This window comes from Pezoporus occidentalis, unplaced genomic scaffold (genome assembly GCF_034315485.1).
Source record: "Pezoporus occidentalis ecotype Australia unplaced genomic scaffold, CSIRO_AGI_Poc_V1 ctg76, whole genome shotgun sequence".
Classification (NCBI taxonomy): domain Eukaryota; kingdom Metazoa; phylum Chordata; class Aves; order Psittaciformes; family Psittacidae; genus Pezoporus; species Pezoporus occidentalis.
The window spans coordinates 3,489,206-3,507,910 of NW_026916115.1; the positions used below are offsets into that span (position 1 = coordinate 3,489,206).

At 47.0% G+C, this 18,705-nt stretch overlaps 1 protein-coding gene across 2 annotated transcripts in view; it reads left to right on the plus strand.

Moving 5' to 3' along the window:
• RC3H1 (ring finger and CCCH-type domains 1) overlaps positions 1 to 11,272 on the plus strand; it is a 79,907-nt gene extending 68,635 nt beyond the window's left edge. For both annotated transcript variants that reach the window (XM_062602399.1, XM_062602398.1), the window contains 6 exons: positions 6,335 to 6,713; positions 8,940 to 9,155; positions 9,483 to 9,620; positions 9,705 to 10,098; positions 10,447 to 10,511; positions 10,735 to 11,272. In XM_062602399.1, the coding sequence (XP_062458383.1) occupies positions 6,335 to 6,713; positions 8,940 to 9,155; positions 9,483 to 9,620; positions 9,705 to 10,098; positions 10,447 to 10,511; positions 10,735 to 10,908 (1,366 nt within the window). In that variant the 3' untranslated portion in view covers positions 10,909 to 11,272. The remainder of the gene's footprint in view (positions 1 to 6,334; positions 6,714 to 8,939; positions 9,156 to 9,482; positions 9,621 to 9,704; positions 10,099 to 10,446; positions 10,512 to 10,734) is intronic.
• Positions 11,273 to 18,705: the final 7,433 nt, after the last annotated feature.

The window sequence follows — 18,705 nt, forward strand, 5'->3', positions numbered from 1 at the left end:
TAACAAGTCATTAGCTGGCTATAAATCTGAGACTGGCTGAACATAGTCTGATACAGAGTAAGTTGCTGCTTTGCTAAAAAGCTGTTCTTTCTCCTAGTGCAGGCCAAGCACAACCTTCTGCCCTGGGAGTTTAGGCATGGTTATTTAATTCTGAGCCCAGGCACCATGGATGCAGTCTGAAGTGTGTGCTTTGCTGGCCCAAAGCCCATCACTACTAACTGTTGGGCCCCCTCACACTTCCACACAGTTGTGTTACCTTGTTGGGAGACTTGAAGCATTCAGCTCCTATGAAGGGAATTGTATTCAGTGGGCGATCCAGCTGAAAACTGCGTGTTTCAGTTGGTGACGGTTTCCTTTCCTTTTTCCTACTAATCTGATGGTGGAGGATGCTCAGGTACTTGGGGGGGGGGGCAGAGGGAGCAACCAACCAACTCTATTTCAGCAGTGACTGGCTTTTAAAGATCTGAAGTGCTGCAGAGTGTTGGATCCCTTTGGAAGAGGGGGTGGCTGCTCTGCATCATGAGAGCTTTGGGGAAACTTGGAGGTTTTTGTATATTTGAGAGCAGGGGAGACTGGGGTCAGGGGGATGGCAGCTGCTGGATTTTTTTTCTCTTTGGATTTGGATGCCAGAATAGAAGGGAGCTGGAAGAGCCTTGCCCAGAACATGGGGTTTCTTGATCACATCTTGCTCTGTGAGTGCCTAAGTCTTTCTCCCTGTGTGTCGCCATAAGTGAGCACCCAAAGCACAGACCAAATTTGTGTTCCTGGTCACCACTGAGGTATGTTTAAAGGCTATTTCTTTCTAGCTTCTTAAAAAAAGCGCAGTTCAGGGAGCAGTCCAGGTATGTTGAGAAGATACTCTGTCTCCCTGCTGCTGTAAATGGTTCTGGGCTCTTTTGCCTAAAAAGCAGATAGCACAGTTTGTGATCTTCCTGCGGAGGTGGCGAGCAGCGGTGTGCTGTACCGTACAGCTCTGCAGGCATCTGGAAGAGGCAGAAGCACCCTAAAGTGAAGGGGTCCCCTGTCCTGGCTGGGATGTCTTGAGTTGTTTCTGTAACCTTCTCCATAAGTGTGAATTCCAGCTTCCTATCTCCTGGACTGTGAGTGTGGGAGAAACTAAAACCGAGGCACGATGCTTGATCTCTTGTCCCAGGCTGCTGGGCTTAGAGTTTTGGCACTTAATGGTTTTGAGCAGCAGATCCCTGCTTGGGGTCTGTGAACAGCAGCTTAGGGAGAAAAACAGTCCCTCCACTAGAGCAAACAAAGCAGCTCATGATTTAACGCACTTGTCACTGGATGCTTCCTTAGGTATAGTTCTGCTAAGGCATGGTGCTGTTGTTGCTTTGAGCTGAAGCAGCAGTAAATTGCCATTTATGTGCTGCATTCAAAATATATTTACCCAGCTACCCTAGAGGGTATGGCTTGGGCAGCTTATCGATCCCTTCAGCCCTAGTGTCAATTCTGGAATTAACCTCACTGTTAATAGGGCCACCATCATTAAAGAAAGTATTTCCATACTCAGTTGTAGGTGTTTGGCCTCTTTTTTTTTTTTTACAGTGAAACAAGATTGCAGTTTGCAGTACCAGCATACTTTGTCACACTGGTAAGAGTTCATTCACACTAGCTTAGACAATGTGGGATACGCAAAACACAAAAGGTGTTTGTTCTTGGGTTTATTGCTTTAAACTGCCTCTGAGCATTGAGTGAATGGAAACCCACACTTGAATGCCTGCTGCTCTTTGCTGGATGTGGATGATCATCCTGAAGACCATGGGACCTGCAAGCATATGTGTTACCTTGGAAAATTAAACCAGCAGCCCCTTGGAGCAACAAGGTCAGGTGCATAAGTTCTTTCTTTCTTACTGAGGACATTTTACCCCCTGCAGCAGATGACAAATATGTAACCAGCAGGTTACTCACTGACTTGCATTGCAGGTCTGGCCTGATCTGCTGTTAGGCAGAAAGAAATTCTGAGGAACAGGTATTTGTGTGGTAGTGGGCAGCATCCAGAATGGATTGTGTAGCTTTTGTGCTTGCTTTTGATAAATATATTCCTGGTTATAAAACTGACAAGAGCACGAATTATATATTGGGCAGAGTCAATTTTTAAGAGTGGCATTTTGACCTCAGGCTCTGGAGAGGAGCCCATGAAAGCAAAGTTGGGTTCAGAGCATGTCATCCTTTCATTTCCACAATCTCTGTCTCATTTTAATTCTATCCCTTAATGGTATAGTAAGGTCTTTTACTTCCCCCAAACCAGTTTGCAGCTGCATTTTCCATCAAGACCTGGATGCCAGTTAACAGGGCAGCTTTAGCACTCAGTCAGCCAGCTCCTGGGTTTTGATGATCAGGAGGCAGTGCCATTGAATTTGTAGAGCAACTGCATCCTAGATTGGAATGCGTTGCTCAGTCCTGCCCTAAGACTGCTATGTGTGGGCTGAAGGTGAGGGGAGATGCTGTTAATCCTCATCTTTACAGTGGTGTAAGTGAAAAGGTGAGTGTATTTAAGAGGGGATGTATTTGAGACTGTGTGAAGTGGGGCAGTTTCTCCCAGCTGGTCCCTGCTTGGGAATGGGGCGTAACAGGGCTTGGGGCAGAGGGAAACATTTTACTGAGCTATGAGATACCAAAGTGAGATTTGTAAATATCTTAGATCATCACATTATTGTTTGAAGTCTTTAAAGTTGTGGGATTTTTTTTCATGATAAAACCAGTTAATTTTCTATTGGCAAGAACTGAAAGCATCTGGTGTTTGCATGGGGTAGGTGGTCAAACTTTCTCTTGTCAGATTGAACTTTAAAACTTCTTTCAAACTAAACATTGCTTTTTTTTCTGTTGTTTGTTTAACCTTCTGTAGCTGGTCAACAGCCTTTGGCCTCAGCATCCTACTCCCCTCCCACCATCCCCTGCTTTCGTCTCAGCTCTGCTTGAGCACAGAAGTCCAGTTTGGAAACTGCTTTGGACTAGTTTGGGCTCAAGCAGGACTGCTTATCCTCTTAACGATTTGCATTTGCATTGTAAAAGCAGAAGGCTGGAGGTACAAGGGCAGGTAAGAAACAGGTTCCACTAATCTTTCATAGTTAGTTCATTCCTTGTAAGGGTTCCTTTCCTGTTGTAGGAGCCTATGAATTTTAGTTGTGTTTTTTCACTCTGAGCTTGGGCCTGAGGAGCCATTTTGAGAGGGTGTTTGCATCCCAGTTATCACAAAGGCTCACTTCTGCGCAGTTCACTAAAGTGTCATGCTTGACTTCCATCCCCAGCCTGTAGCAATGCTTCATGGTTTGGAGAGCAATTCATAAGGTCAGGTTGTCCTGAGTAATCATTGATCTCTTGCCCACCTGTAGAAAAGCACTGCTAATTTGCTTTGCACTCTGGTTTTGGGGTGTGAGGGCGTGGGGGAAAGGCTTTTATTCTCAAGAGCTGAAGTTAATCTCAGAATGGTTTGAGCTACTTAACATTAGCTGGGTTCTTTAGCACACTGCATGGGTGCTGTGGGACATTCATGCCACCTCAGGTAGCACTGGTAGGTTCAGTAGGGTGGTTGCTGGAGGACGAACTGTGGGTCTGCAAGCCCAGTTGGTTGTCTCTTTATGCAGCAGTGAGCACCCATGGGATGGAAATGGCCTATACTGGCTGGAGTCCAGCTGTGTTGCACACCAAGCGTGGGATGGAGGGGTTTCTCTCCCCCTGGAGCCTTCTCAGCTGAATCAGCAACTTGTTTCTTGGATTTCCACACCTCTTACAGGGATAAAGCAAAAAAATGAACCCTTTCTAATTTGTACATTTTTCCTTTCCAGTAACCCCTTTCAGGCAGTGATGTTGCAATAATATTTTTGGGATCCTTCCAAGATGAAAGCAGTTGACATATGGAGTGTGTGGCAGTGCTTCAGGGGAAAAGGGAGTGTTGAAGAGCAATGGAGGGAGGAGGAGTGTTTTCAACCAATTGCTACAGCAAACAGCTGGCCTAAGAAACAGTGAGGGCTTTTGCCTGTAAGAGACAAGATTGAACACGTCAGAGGCCAAGTCAGGCTTAGTGGCTGATAAATTTAAGGCATTAGTGCAGAGTCCTGTATTTCTTTTAGGTTGATGGAGTCAGGACTTCACTATCAAGCAAAACAGTCTTTCCTATTTAATCAGGACAGGATGAAGATGAGGTGCTCTCTCCACTCCTTGTGCTTTTGGTTTTAAATGTGAGATTAGCAGCACTTTGTGTGACGGTGAACATCATGAACTGCCTCTATCTTAACAGGAGCAGGCAGTTGTGTTTGTACAGGCAGGTCAGCACATGCTTGCAGACATGCCTTTCCCTGGAGGTTAGCAGAGTGACAGGACAGGGACTGCAGCGAGGTTGTCCTTTCTGCGGTAGGACCAGCTGCAGGCATGTCAGTGCTGTGGGGCCAGGGAGAGTTAAATGTTGGTGAAGGAGGACTGCTGGGAAGCAGCAAGGGCTGCCGAGGTCCTGGCCTTAGGGCTGTGGAGCACAGAAGTGTGCCTGGCTTGTTGCTGGCTGATTTTTCCTGTAGGAGTGAAAGGTTCGGAAGAGCAGAGCTTCCTGGAGTACTTTTAATTGTCTGAATAGTTTTCCTTTCTCTTGCCCTCCTGCCCTGGGTCTTGCTTTTTGTTTCTGCATTTGGTGGATTTCCCTCCCCTTTTGGATTCCCCCCAACCTCCTTTGTGGTGTTGCAGCTATCGTAAACCTTTTGAAAGATAATCTGTTGTTACCAGCAAGAGCAGTGGTTGTGGCCTGAGCAAGTACGTCTTATTTTGCATGTTTTCCTGCAGTACTTGTTGCTATGCCATTAGCGTATGCTAGAGAGGGCCCCTCAGGGCTTGATATGGTCTTGGTGCCAAATGAGGTAATTTCTGCTTTTCCGGAGGAACTTCAGCCGAGATGAAGTCATTGCCCAAGAGCCCAAGGGGAGGGGGTTGCGAAAGAACCAAGAGGTCTTCTGCATCCCAGATTGGCTCTTGAGCTGCCCCTGTTTTCCTCCCCCGGGGGCTGGCCCACCAGCACTGGCAAGACCACGGACATGGAGGTCACCACTACAAAATAGTACCCAGTGGCTGTGGCAGTGAGTACGTGGGAGCAGGCAGAGACCTACCCGAGCTAGATATGTCTTTGAAAAAGTCTTCCATGCCACAGAAGTCCCGGGCTGGCTGCCAGCCCTTTCCAGTAGTTGTTTCCCAAGCTGTTGTGGCTGTGGTCCAGGAGCTTCCTTCCACTGGGTATGTGAACAAACCCAACGCCGTGTCATCTGAAGGGCATCTCAAAACCACAGTGCACCGGAAACCTTGTGTGCCACTTAATTGGCCCTACGATAGCTGATGAGGCCTTGTGCTAAGCTGATGGGATGTGCAGAGCCCTGCTTTAGCAGAGGTGGAAAATGTAAACCATCTGTCCTTCTGGAAGGTTTTTCGGAGGCCTGTTTTTTCTGGAACATGGTTATTAACATTACCCTACCCTCCTCAGGTCAGGGACAGTCAGTTTGCACTGAGGTGTTGTGAACTTCGGACAGGAACAGCTGTGATGCACCAGCTACACCATACACGCTTATAAAATACACTTTTTAGGGATTAAAGATGCTTGGTGCTTGGAGGGGCCAACTTCTCCAGAGACCTCTTCCTTATCACCTCTCTCCTCTGCTGTAATATTTCGTGCGTCAGTAACTTAAACAGTGTAAAGTTGAGGTGAGCCTGAAAGCACAGAGAGTAATTGAAGGGAACAGAGGACCTCAGGTGAAAGGGGAACAAGAGACCAGGAAAAGGGGAAGGGAACAGTCAAAACCATTTTATCTATGGCTGGCTGGTCTGTGGAGCAGACCAGGGGTACCTGGGGGCTCTGCCCATATGGAAGATGGGTAGGATCTGTACAGAAGTATAATCACATCTGGTCAGGGTAGCTGGGTGGCTCTGGGGGCTATGTGCTGGGTCCTGTCACGGGCAGGCTTGGGGAGAGGCTGCACGGACAGAGTCCTTTCACTGTAGCCACCTTGGCTGGCTGGTGGGAAGGACTGAGGGGTTCAAATCAGGTTTGTGCAAATTTGTTAGGGCTGAGCCTGCTGCTTAAACCAGAGGGCACCCAGGGCTCTGGGACAGCACCACTTCCAGTGTATTGATTCTAAAAGCAGCATGTGCTCAGAGGCACGCTTGTCCTGCTGGTGGTGTCCGTCTGTCCTTCAGTTTATCCTGCAGCTACAGGACAAAAGGGTGATTGAAGAGGACCGTGGGGCTCATGTCACTCTGATGTTGGTTAAAACAGGGCCCACAGCCTGTGGCAGCAGGATGGGTTTTCTGAGCAGGCAAGCGTGTATAAGTTCTCTCTTTCTGGTTCCAGGACAATGCATCTTTTTGTGGTGTGTCTCTTCAGTGTCTGGGGTCTGGCTGCCCCTGAACACTACATCGTGGAAGACATCTGCACTGCAAAGCCTCGCGACATCCCAGTGAACCCCATCTGCATCTATCGCAACCCTGAGAAGAAGCCCCAGGAGGGTGAGGGGCAAGAGCCAGGGAAGGGCAAGCTCCCAGAGTCTACTAACCCCAGGGTCTGGGAGCTGTCGAAGGCCAACTCGCGCTTTGCTATTGTCTTCTACAAGTACCTGGCTGACTCCAAGGACAATGGGGAAAACATCTTCATGTCACCCCTCAGCATTTCTACAGCCTTTGCCATGACCAAGCTCGGAGCTTGTGGTAGCACCCTCCAGCAGCTCATGGAGGTCAGTGGCATTACTTCAATTCTTTTCTGTAGCTGTCACCAGGGACTGAAAGACAGCAAACGTGATAGCAGCTGACTGCTGCCAAAGGGCTCTCTGGGTCAGCATGGCCTCCTGGCTTGGGAAGGGAGACCTTTATTTAAACAAGCCTCTGGGAAGGACATACACAGGCTGCTTGTCTCTGTACTGTCTTAGATCCCAGCTCTTTTCTCGGATTCCATAAGTGGATCCCACATTCAGGATAGCTTGCCTGGGTTTGAGAGATTAATTTCATCTGGAGGAAAGGAAGCCCGTTTGGGAGATGAGGGAAGGGAATGAGAATAGTTTGTTTCTTGCAGATCAGGCAAGAATGTAGCTGAGCAGGTAGCTAGGCCTGTTCTTCAAAAAGCGGGAAAAGCTGTAATACCAAGTCCCATTGGGAAAGGCTCTTTTTCACATTTCCTTTCTCCCCTGGGACAAAAATAACACACATGGGACACTTGCATTCCACCTGGCTTCCAGGGCTCTGCCACCCTGTGGGAGCACAGCAGCATCAATTACTTCTTGAAAGCCTCCTTGTAGTAAGAGTAAGAGCAGTCTGAGCACTCACCCAGGACTAAACAGCTTCGGTTCCCTTGTGTGGGGCAGTATCAGAGCAGCACAGTAAGGGCCTGAGCTCCCCAGGCGGGGGCTCCTAAACTCATAGAGGGGAACTCTGGACTGAGGTAATCTAAGTTCTGGCTCTTCTGTGGGATCAGTTAACTCCTTGCCTGTCCAAGCACCCTTCTCACTATCAGACCTGCTCACCTGATAATTGCAGGTGCGTTCTTCTGCCATGTGGGGCTTGGTACTGCCCGTACCTTCCCCACAGACAGGAGACTACAGCCCAGAGGCGCTGTTCTCCCTGCAACAGGAGGTGAGAATCAAACTGCTCCCACTGCTGCTCTCTGCCTCTGGAGTAAGTAACGCTGGAGTCTCCTGCTGTTATCCACACGGTCTGGGCAGAGCAGAGCAGTGAGCCACATCTCCAAAATCGTCACTTATCCCTTCTCCTCTGGGCAGCCCTTCTCACTGAAAGGGGACCCTTCTCTCACTGAGCCACCCAGGATGCAGATACCCCTTTTTCCCTACACAAGGGCCAGTAATACTACCTTTGCCTCATAGGAAATGGTGCCAGAGATCCTGGATGTTTGTGTGAAGCAACATGTTGTGGGATTTTCTGTGCCTTAAAGCCCTGAGTTGGATAGTAGTAGACAAATCGTAACTCTCCTTCCAGCTGGCAGCTAGGCGCAGATAAGAAAGAATGCATTGTGCTGCAGAAACCTTCCCTCAGAACAATTTCTGCGTATTCCCATTCCCAGCAAAAATAGGTAAGAGGTACCAGAGTTGCTCAACAGGCCAGGAGAATTGCTCCTCCTGGGAAGAAGCAGCCTTTGGCATCGTCACAGGAGTGTTTAGCGAAACCCTATGACCTTCACTGATCTGAAGAGCTGCTTCCAGGCCCCAGGAGCACAATCCTCATCTCATGTGAGGCTCTCTGGGGTGTGGTAGGGGATTTGTGAACACTGTGTGTAAACTATGTTAATTCTAACAGCAGCAGGGGAAGCCTGGGGGTTCATATGTGAAGCTAGGATCTGTTCCTTGACAGGGGTCAGAATGCACAGATCAAAACATCACCAAGACTTTAGTGTGTGTTCCGCACAACCACCTGAAGGATCTAGGTAAATCATGCCCACATTTTAATAGGCACATACAAAATGATGCATTTTCCCCAGACAGCTGGGTTAATGAAAGTGGATGGGGAACAGAGCTAGAGAGAGAGGCAGATCCAGGCAGGTGCCCTGCCAATAGGTCATTGAGCAAGAGCCAGAGTCTTCTCTTGGGAAAGATGCTAGATCAAAGACAGTCAGAAGCTGGGACCAGTCCGAAGCAGAGTATGGGTGGGGAACAAGGGAGCCAGAGTTAGAAAGAGGAGCAGTAGGACCTCTGCATGCTGAGCAGTGTTTAATTCTTCATTTTGGACTCTCCAAAACTAGGGCTTGGGCTGGTGATGCATTGGTCTTATGTAGATTTGGGTTCCCAGTTAATCATGGGAGGGTGAAGCTCTGAGGACCCGCAAATTTTTTGGCTCCATGATTTAGGCTATTGAGCAGCAGGCAAAGGCTGCATCGCCACTTGCTGTGGGGCCCAGGAGCTATGTGAATGTAAGAGCCTGCTCACGGATTCCTTGTTGCTGTTTGGCTCCTCCAGGTCTTCCGGTTTGACACCATTTCAGAAAAGACATCTGATCAGATCCACTTCTTCTTTGCCAAGCTGAACTGCCGGCTTTACAAGAAAGCCAACAAATCCTCGGAGCTGGTATCAGCCAACCGCCTCTTCGGGGAGAAATCTTTGGTCTTTAATGAGACTTACCAGAACATCAGTGAAATAGTTTATGGAGCAAAACTTTGGCCCTTGAACTTCAAAGTGAGTTTGAACCACTTGGGATTTTCTTGTTTGTTTCCTTCCCACCATCCTGCTTTTGCTGCATCCCTATCTTTTGCCTACAGGAAGTGCCCTGCTCTAGGTGTGAAGGCAGGAGGAAGTATGGGATGCAGCTTCTCCTGTCCCAGTCACTTCCCACAGACTAACCACAGTCACTTACCCACTCTTCACTCCTAAACACTGCAGCACTACACTGGGAGCAATATCCTCCCTGAACACATACCCGGTTAATCTGTCTCCTGCAGAAGAGATCCAAAGAGGTGTTTAAAACCCTTGACTTACTTAACCTTTCTTGGTCTTTTCCTGCAGGAGAAGCCAGAACTTTCCAGGAAGATCATTAATGAGTGGGTGGCTAATAAGACAGAGAAGCGCATTACAGAAGTGATCCCAGAAAGAGGTATTGATGATCTCACAGTGTTGGTCCTGGTCAACACCATTTATTTTAAGGTATGGCTAACAAAACTGGGGGAACAGCCTGTTTCCCGGGGGGAAAAGTGATGCTGATGTTTTCCCCTTCCATCTCCCTTTTAGGGGCACTGGAAATCACAGTTCCCAGCTCCAAACACAAAACTGGATTTATTTCATAAAGCCAATAGTGAGACCTGCAAAGTCCCAGTTATGTACCAAGAGTCCAAATTCCACTATGCATCTATCCACCAGGACAAAGTCCAGGTGCTGGAGCTGCCTTACAAAGGGGATGATATCACGATGGTGCTGGTCCTGCCCAATGGTGGGACACCATTGGTGGAGGTGGAGCGAGACCTGACATCGGAGAAGCTGCAGGACTGGATAGACTCCATGACAGAGGTGTCTCTCTCTGTCTACCTCCCTCGTTTCCGTGTTGAGGACAGCTTCAGTGTCAAGGAGAAGCTGAGAAAAATGGGGCTGGAAGATCTCTTCAGTCCAGAAAATGCCAGACTCCCAGGTCAGATGTGGAGATGGGGTGGTGCAGGGTGGAGGTGGGGGATAACTGTTCCTCCACAGGTGGCAGGGTAGTAAGTGCAGCAGCACGTGAGGAATGAGAACAGGAAAGCATTTAGGTGTTGCTGCATTCAGTGATGGACTCTATGGTCAAGACCCGTCATGGACATACAGCCCTGCTCTGCACTAAGGACGTGGGAGCTAAGCAGTCAACTGCAGTTGATGGAGAGTGTTTTTGGTTTAGGGCAGACATACCTTCTGCTTGAACACAGGCTATGAAGGATGGAATTGTGTTCTCTCTTGAGCTGCTGTCTAAAAACGTAGTTTTAACTTTCTCCATTTTGTATTTCAGGTATCATTGCAGAGGGCCGTACAGACTTGTATGTATCTGAGGCTTTCCACAAAGCCTTCCTCGAGGTAAGCCTCATTTGGTCCTGTGGGTGTCTTTCTCCTTGTTTTTAAAAACACGAAGCGTTAAAATGAAAAATAGCTCTGAACCCAAGCTGTTCAATTCCTCAGTGATCTGGGGCTGTGGGGAGAGGTGGAAGCTGGGCACTCACCTTCTGTGGGAAGGAGGGGGAGCTCTCTACATACTGCATAATGCCTGTATTTTAATCCCATTTTCTCTTTGGGTTGGTAGGTGAATGAAGAAGGCAGCGAGGCATCAGCTGCCACAGCTGTCACCGTCTCTGGCCGTTCCTTCCCCATGAACAGAATAATCTTCAATGCCAACAGGCCCTTCCTCCTTTTCATCCGGGAAGCTGCCCTCAACACTATTATCTTCATGGGCAGAATATCTGATCCTTGCTCCTAAAGGATCTTACAGGGCCTTGCTTTTCCCTCCTCTGCCTCTGGAAAAGGGGCAGGAGGGTACTGCCAAAAATCCAGGGCTGCTCCTAGGGTGGTTGGTCTTACTTGTTTGGTGCAAGCTGCAGGGACTGCACCCAGGTGGGCTGTTACTGCTCCTCCTTGCTGTGTCAGGGGAGGGTGCTCACCTGCTCCATCCTTCATTCAAAGGGAAACAGCATTTTTTTCCCACACCAGTATTTTAGTGGCACCCAAGCCTGAGTCCAGCATTGCTGTCATTCTTATATACAACCCTACTCCCTTTCAGGCCTCAAACTGTAACTGATCCCCTGGTTCATTAAAAACCTATAGATCTGTACATAACAAACTGATCTCTGAATGGACAGTTTTCACTAAGTCGCTTCCTAGACTTATTTAAACTCTTTCAACAAATGGGCCCTTTTCCTGCTCTCCGCAGACCCGGCAGAGCAACCCCACACTGCAGAGGTCAGTGGAAAAGCAGCAGCTGAATGGCATGTGCTGGCTGAGCCAGAAACATCAGCAGAGGTGTTTCCACAGCTCTGCATGGAGCAGCTGGTAGGTGGAAGAGCTGCCAAACACCAAAGCCCTACTTGCCAACAGCTCTGGCATGTCCAACGTGTCCGAGTACTGCGTAGTCACTAGTGAAAGCCTTGCGTAGTCAAAGCTTTGAATCTGTTTTTTTTGAGTATGAAGATTTAAACTAGCTCCACAGTAAAAGCTAACCTGTAGTAGGGGTGTCTGAACCCTGACTAAGCCCAGGCAAGGTAACCAAGGTCTGTAATTCTGTGAAAAATCTGTTATTTCACCTGCAAGTTTATTCCTAGAGCTGAGGTGACCTGATCTGCTGCCATGCCACATGTGTGATCTGACCTCTGCTCCGTGAAAGGTGCAGGACCTCTGACAGGGTTGTCTTCAAAATGTAGAAGAATGGTGAGCTCTCCTCTAAGATTTCAGCATTTAGGACAAGTGTTTGAACCAGAAAGGGCAGTGAAAGCACAGTCCTGTCCTAAGTACGTTAGAGAAGCGTGTGCAGACAGCTGTTAAAACGCCAGTAGATGGCATACCCCAGCGTGCAGTTTACTCCGGATTTTGTGGGACCAGTGAAGCATCTGCCTTTAGGAAGGCTTTTTCTCTGCCGCAACCGCCACAGCAAGCCAAGCAATGAGGGAGTTAACTCAGACGTACCAGTCTGATGGAGCTGGTGTGAAAAGATGCTTGGTCGCTCTGTCCCTAGTTTTGGAAGCAGTAAGGGGTTTTGCAGGACTCCCTCTTGTTCCCCAGTAGGAAGGTCTGAGCATCTGTATTTGCGCTGCAAGTGGTGTGTGGTTTGGACATGAAGAGTCAACTGCTCTGTTGTATCACAGGGCTATAGCACACTTGAAAGAGACCTGTAAAGCACTTACCCTTTTTGTGCTGACAAGCTTGTCTGAAGTAGGATCTTGGAAAACTGTGTATATAATGCTGGGGCCCTGGAAGAAAAGGGGGCGCAGTTTGGAAATAACAGAGTTCAGAAAGCAGCTGCTTTTCTCCCTGACCTATTCTGGTGGTCACCGCTGTGGTATTTCTTGCTGGAGCCCACCTTCTGCTTGCTTATTTCATTGTGCTTACTTCATGTGTATGTCCAGAGATGTACAATCTCCTGTGCCTCTGTCATTGTGTGCCAGGCCATGGAGGTGGAGGCTAGTGAGAGAGGGGGCTAAGGCAATGCTGGGTCTCCCTATGACAGAATGCCTCACCTGCCATCAGCAGCTGGGAAAGCCTTCTTGTTGCAACAGGAATCAGGCGCTTGGCCTGCAGTGAGAGCATAGCGCTTCCTTTACCTGGTGAGACCAAAAAGGGCTGAGCCTGCAGAAGTGATGAGATAAACCTCAAAATATAAAGGACAGAGGTCACCTGGCACTGCCCTGCCTCCACCAGGTTGCTAAGCTTAGGGCAGTGCAGAACTGGCTAAAGCAAGGACCAGGCTCTCCCACTGCTGCTGATCTGAAGCGGGCAGCAAAGAGAAAATCAGTGTCAGATCAGACCAGTCAGCTACAAGACACAGACAAGGATATGAGTATTAAACCATTTAATTCTCAAACCACTCACATGCATAATGTTCTTTTACACAGTGTTAAAAGAAAGAAGAAAATGCAAATTTTTTTTAATACAAACAGAATTTCAAGTATACATTTATAGAATTTTCAGATTCCTACCCAAGTTGCTAAGTTTTCATTCACATTGTTCTTAAAGCTGTCCAACGAGAGCGCTTTTGCTAAACTGCTTTCAATGCAATTGTACAGTCGCCTCTACCTTTGTTTTATTTCCCCCCCCTTCCCCAGCTCTGGTTCTCTTACCACCCTTGCCTGCCCCTCCTCCAGTAGCACTGGCCATCCCTGGATGCCACTGGCCATAGAGCCAGCAGCCACTCCAAAGAGCTTCTGCCTGCCAGCTCCCACTGGAAGAGGAGAAGGAAAGCAATGGTGGATAACCAGCTTGGGAACAGCTTGTAAAAATCATTGGAGAACAGTCTGCTATCCACAAGTTGCACACAGCAGGCTCACACTTCAACCTACTGCAGACTAGTGTGAACACTGACTTTTCTTTTTTTTCTTGAAATAAGGATTGCAACCAAAAATAAAATAAGAGAATTAGTACAGCAGGAAATTTCTTAACTGGGAAAATAAGTCCTGAACGTTAGGACACTTGTCCTAAAAAGCTTGATATATAGGTCAACAGTTGAAGGTGATGGCACAATTCTTCTTACAGATGGTTGCTCTGCAACCCAGTTCAGAGCAGAATTGATGTGGGGCACATGAACTTGGATTTAAAAAGACAAACAAAACTGAACTGACTAGGGCTCCATATCCATGTTATGGGGGAAAAAAAACCCAAAACACTGAACCCACAACCCCAGTAACAACTTTGTCCTGGCTTTGCTCATTCAGCTTAGCTCAGCCCAGCGCAGGCGCATGGGCCCTCTGCTGTGTTGTAACTGGGTGTAACTTTCTGACCTGTTATAAATGGGGTTTACTTTTTACAGACAAGGGTGGGTTTTTCTTGACCGATTACAAAAGTGTTCTAACAGGCGGCTGCATGCCGGTCCTGTTAGTGCTACAGCATGGCTGAGCTGCAACCAGGCCTGTGGCTGCGGTGGGAACTCCTGTCTGTAGTGTCAGCAGGGGCAGTGCCAGGCTGGGAGGGCTGCGGGAGCGGGAGGTAGAGCTGCGGTAGTTTTTGGGCTGCCAGTGGCAGCCAAGGGTCTGGCAACATTGCTCCCTCCCAGGCTCTGGCTGACAAGAAGCCACCTACCTGTACAGCTGTGTCTCAAGGCCAGCAACAGCCATACTCATCTTATGATTTAAAGTGCATCTCTTCAGTAAAGGGTTTTTTGTGGTGTTTTCTTTTTTATTTTTTTTTTATTTTTTTTTTTTATTTTTTTAAGAGGAACCTACTTAAAGTGCTGTTCTAGTTTGGAAAGGGACTCTGTTTAGGAAAAAAAATGGCACCTTTTCACATGAGAGATCTGCTCTCTGAATGTGTTTGTATATATATATATAAATTTGCAGAGTCAGATCTGCTGACTAATGAATAACATATAAAAGTGTTTTATATTTTATTGCTTTTTTTACTGCTGCCTGCTCCCCTGGAGGCAGGAGGGAGGCAGATTCTCCCTTTACCTTCCATACCATTACCTAATTCCCCAGTGCAGGAAGTGGAGCCTGCAGTCTCGCAGCTCTGGCAGCAGCCTTTGGCCTGTGGGACAGTTCTCTATTACACAGGATACGTGAAGTAGTGAATCCACCCTGAACTGTCGCAGCCCCAGAGCAAAGAACTGGTGGCAAAGAGGGACAATGGACCCTGAAAGGCTTCCTCCTGCTCCTGCCAGATGCCATTTTCAGAGTCACTTTACAGAGCAGACCTGCATTTCTGAAACACAGAGGTAAGGAAAACAAATCTCTTTTAAGTGAAAGCTTTGCTGATAGAGTGTGTAGTGTAGTAACCTCAGCACTCTGCGAGAGAGAGGTAGTTACTGTCCTGTGAATCTTCTGCTGCTGGATGTGACTCCGTTTCCAGAGTGATTGCTCAAAAAGAAAAAAAAAAAGGAAACAAATGCTGCGCTCTTCATTAAAAGTTATCCCAGTTAAATCTTTCTGTTGAAGACATACTTGACTATTCCCTCTACGAGGCTTTTATATTTTAGAAATTGATTGTCAGTTTAGTTTGTTACGAAAACAAATTTGATTAGCAAATTGCTATGCAAAGCCACCTAACATTGTTAATTCTTGTTATAATGCTCCTCCATTGCTCTGCAAGGAAGTGCTCAACCATCAGCGCCCTGTCTGGGGGTTATTGTTCAGCTGAACAGGGCTCTTTATCACAGCTCGTCTGCTACAGCGTCACTGTGTGACAGCGTAGGACAGCATTTCATGCTCTGAGCAGTTCAAATGGAAACGTTAAAAAGAGCTACTGGTGTCATATTCACAGTGTTGTACAGGGAAGAGGGGGGTGACACTGGGGAAAGGGGGGGACAGAGGGCAGCTTCGGAGACAACTGGGGCCTAGCTCATGGGAGCTTCAGCTAGTGTTTAAGATACCAGAGACTTAGGGGAAAACTGCATCGGTTCCCTTCACTTCTCAGACAAAAGCAGTACTTTGAATAGCTTGCTTTCATTCCTGTGAGCTAACCTCCGATACAGGCTTCTCTTGTCCTTCACTAACCCTCCCTGTAGGCCTGGGGCACAAGGTGAGGAATACATTACTACACGAACATACGGCTGCATATTATTCTCTTTCTAACTCAGCTTTTAAACGAGCTTATTCAGAAAAGTCCCTGTTTTGCCACCAAGAAGGATTACTCTTGCACCCCTTGGTGACAGTAATCCTATCTCTTAACTGTTAGCAATTTTACATACACGAACACAAAGAAACATGCATTATTTGAATGACAACACTCCCCTTTTGCTTCTTGCCCTGTTACAGTGTAGCCCTGGAAGCTGTCGCATGTCAGCTTTCTGTCCAGGCAAGTGCTTCAGGGGAGACAAAAGGAGTTAGTCTCAAGCAAAGGGTATGACAAAATTCTACTCTCCATCCAGAATTCACCTGCCCTCCACATGGGCTGCTCCCCACAAGAGCATAACCCTGGTTTAGGAAACCTTCTAACACATGAGAAAAGTACCTGTGCACCACCTAAAACATCATTCCCTGCATCTCCATCAGAGATCCGGTTTGCCCTCAGCCTGTGCAAACAAACATCTCCGTGTTTTTAGAGAGCACTTAAGACTAATTCATCTTGACTCTGGCATGGGTGCAGCTGATTGAAAGCACCCTGTGGACAAGGACACAGCCGCAGGGGTGACGAGGCTTCACCCCTCTTGCCAAAATCAAAGCTGTCACAGGGAGAATTGCACTGCCGGCCCCCATGACAAAATGGCACCTTCCTCCTCCCCACCAGCCCTCACCTCTTTAAGCCAAGAACTGTGTTCAGTTACCAATTTACATGCAGTGAAGTATTAAATAAAAGCTTCACAGTAATCCATAGAGTTTCCTTAGACATGTAAACTCTAAGAACAGAACATCACGGGAGCACAACCTCCCACATCAAACCAATGCCCTAGACACATAAATGAATGAACAGACCCCAGACAAGCTTCTCGGTCTCAAGAAACAGCTTTTAAACTTGACCAAATGGGCAACCAGCAAAGTAACATCGTCAGGTTAAAACTAATTTCCAAGAAATTTCTCAGCCATAGTCTTGTGATTCCTCTCCCCGCCCCAGACTGAGTAATGTTAATTGTATTCTTCTCCTTTTATGCTGCTACTTTTTCCATTCTACAACCGGCAGCAGAGCTAACCAATCTAGCTTCATTTTTCATTTCTAGTTAGTTTCACAGTTTCAGAGCCAATAGTATTAGGTCTGACTGCAAAGACAAGAGGAGTTTTTAAATAAATAAGCTTCACTGCAACATAAAAATAATGAAGACGACCATAGATCTGAGGGGGAGAGGGGGTTAAGTACATTGACAAAAACTAAGTAAAGCTGGAGGCTTAAAATAGCTGACAGTCTGCAAAAAACAAATGCACTGTTTTTTTTCAGTACTGCCTTAGATAACTGCAGTAAAATAATAAACTGGAATATGTCAGATTAAATAAGGAACTTACACAGCAGTATTTAAGAGATACCTGAATATGTTTCAAAAGCTTAACTGATATGAACTAGGAAGCCCGTTAAAGCTGCCCATTTTTACATGATAATACTAAAACAAAGTAACAAAAAGAAATACAGCTTGGTGTAGTCTAATGGAAACAGGAACCTGGAGGCTGCACTCACTCCTGGGGAGCAGCTGGATTTCTCCATAGACTGTGGCACACAAGATGCTATTTCATGGATTAAACATTGATAAATGAAAAAAAAAGTAACTGGAAATGCACTGGTAGGATAACACTCTCTATCCCTTGTTATGTATTATGCAGTGTAGCAGGAGGTGGAGCAATTTTTGTATTTTGTACACCAGAGGAGTAACAGAGAAGTCCAAAATAAGGGAGGGTGGGAGGCCTTGTTCCAACACTGTTTGGCTATACTCAGGGTGAAAAAATGTCTTAGAATTGCTAACCTGAATCCCCCTTGTATAAATTTCTGCCTACTGCTGCCCCTTCTTCTACCATGTGCCTTTGAGAAGAGTTTGGCTCCATCTTCTCTGCACCCTCCTCTTGGCTGCTGAGTTTAAATAGAAGAAATTATGTAGGTAAAGGAGATGATAGCACTGAAACAAAAGCAAATTTCAGTCTTTGACAGCTTAAACACAGGCTAGAAAACCTAACATTCAGAAAATGGCACTTTGAAATCTGTCTGGTACTACCCATTTCCAGTCCTCACTTGCCACCCTTGAGTTCATTCCAATGGAGTTTCTGAAATCTGCACAGTAAATTTGCCTCCACAAGGGACTGACTCATTTTCCTTCGTTACCATTCACAGCTCCAGCATGGAAAACACTGGTGCTACTCAGCTTTATGATTTCAGGACAGTGTATGTGTCTTTGCATGCCTGTCTCTCAAGGCAGAAGGGTTTCCTGCATGCTCCTGAACATACGCAGGTTCTAAAACCAGCATTTCCCTGCCCACAGCATCTACAACATGCTAGACACACCTGCATGCTTCTTCCCAATAACGCTTTGATGCTGTTTCACCTATTCTGCCCACACCTCCTGTTGGTTTCCAGTGCCAATAGCCCCAGCCACTGCTGGAGACAGACAAGCCCTCTTCCTATTTCTGGTGTCTCCCCACTCCTTGCTAAGCCAACCTCCTTTTCTCACTATTTCTGTTTGCACTTTGCAGATTTCTTCCCTCCTACAATAAATGCTTCAGGCTAGAAAGAACCAGATGGTGTGTCCCTGGCTATCTAAAGAAACTCTGGCTAACATAGGCAAACTACCTGTGTGGTTGAAGTGCTGCTGTTTTCCATTCTTTTGAAAACTGAATCCTTTACAGGGCTCAGCAGTATAGAGGAAAAGGGCCTCTCTCCATGTACAGACTTCAATGAGTCTGTGGCTGTAGTGAGATTTGCCACCACTTCTAAGGTGGGGAAATAAAACCAGCTGTGTAAGAGGTGTGATGTTAATCACACACTACATTATGTAAGCAGGTCACCATCACCAGATTAGAAGTAACACCTTTTTTTTTTTTTTAACAAAATCGAGTATTTTGTTAGTTATTCTGCTGCTGCAATAGAAGCAGTAATATAACTGGCTTCCTAGCAAGAATTACCCCAGACCACACGTGCAGCTTTTTTCCAGCAGACATGATAA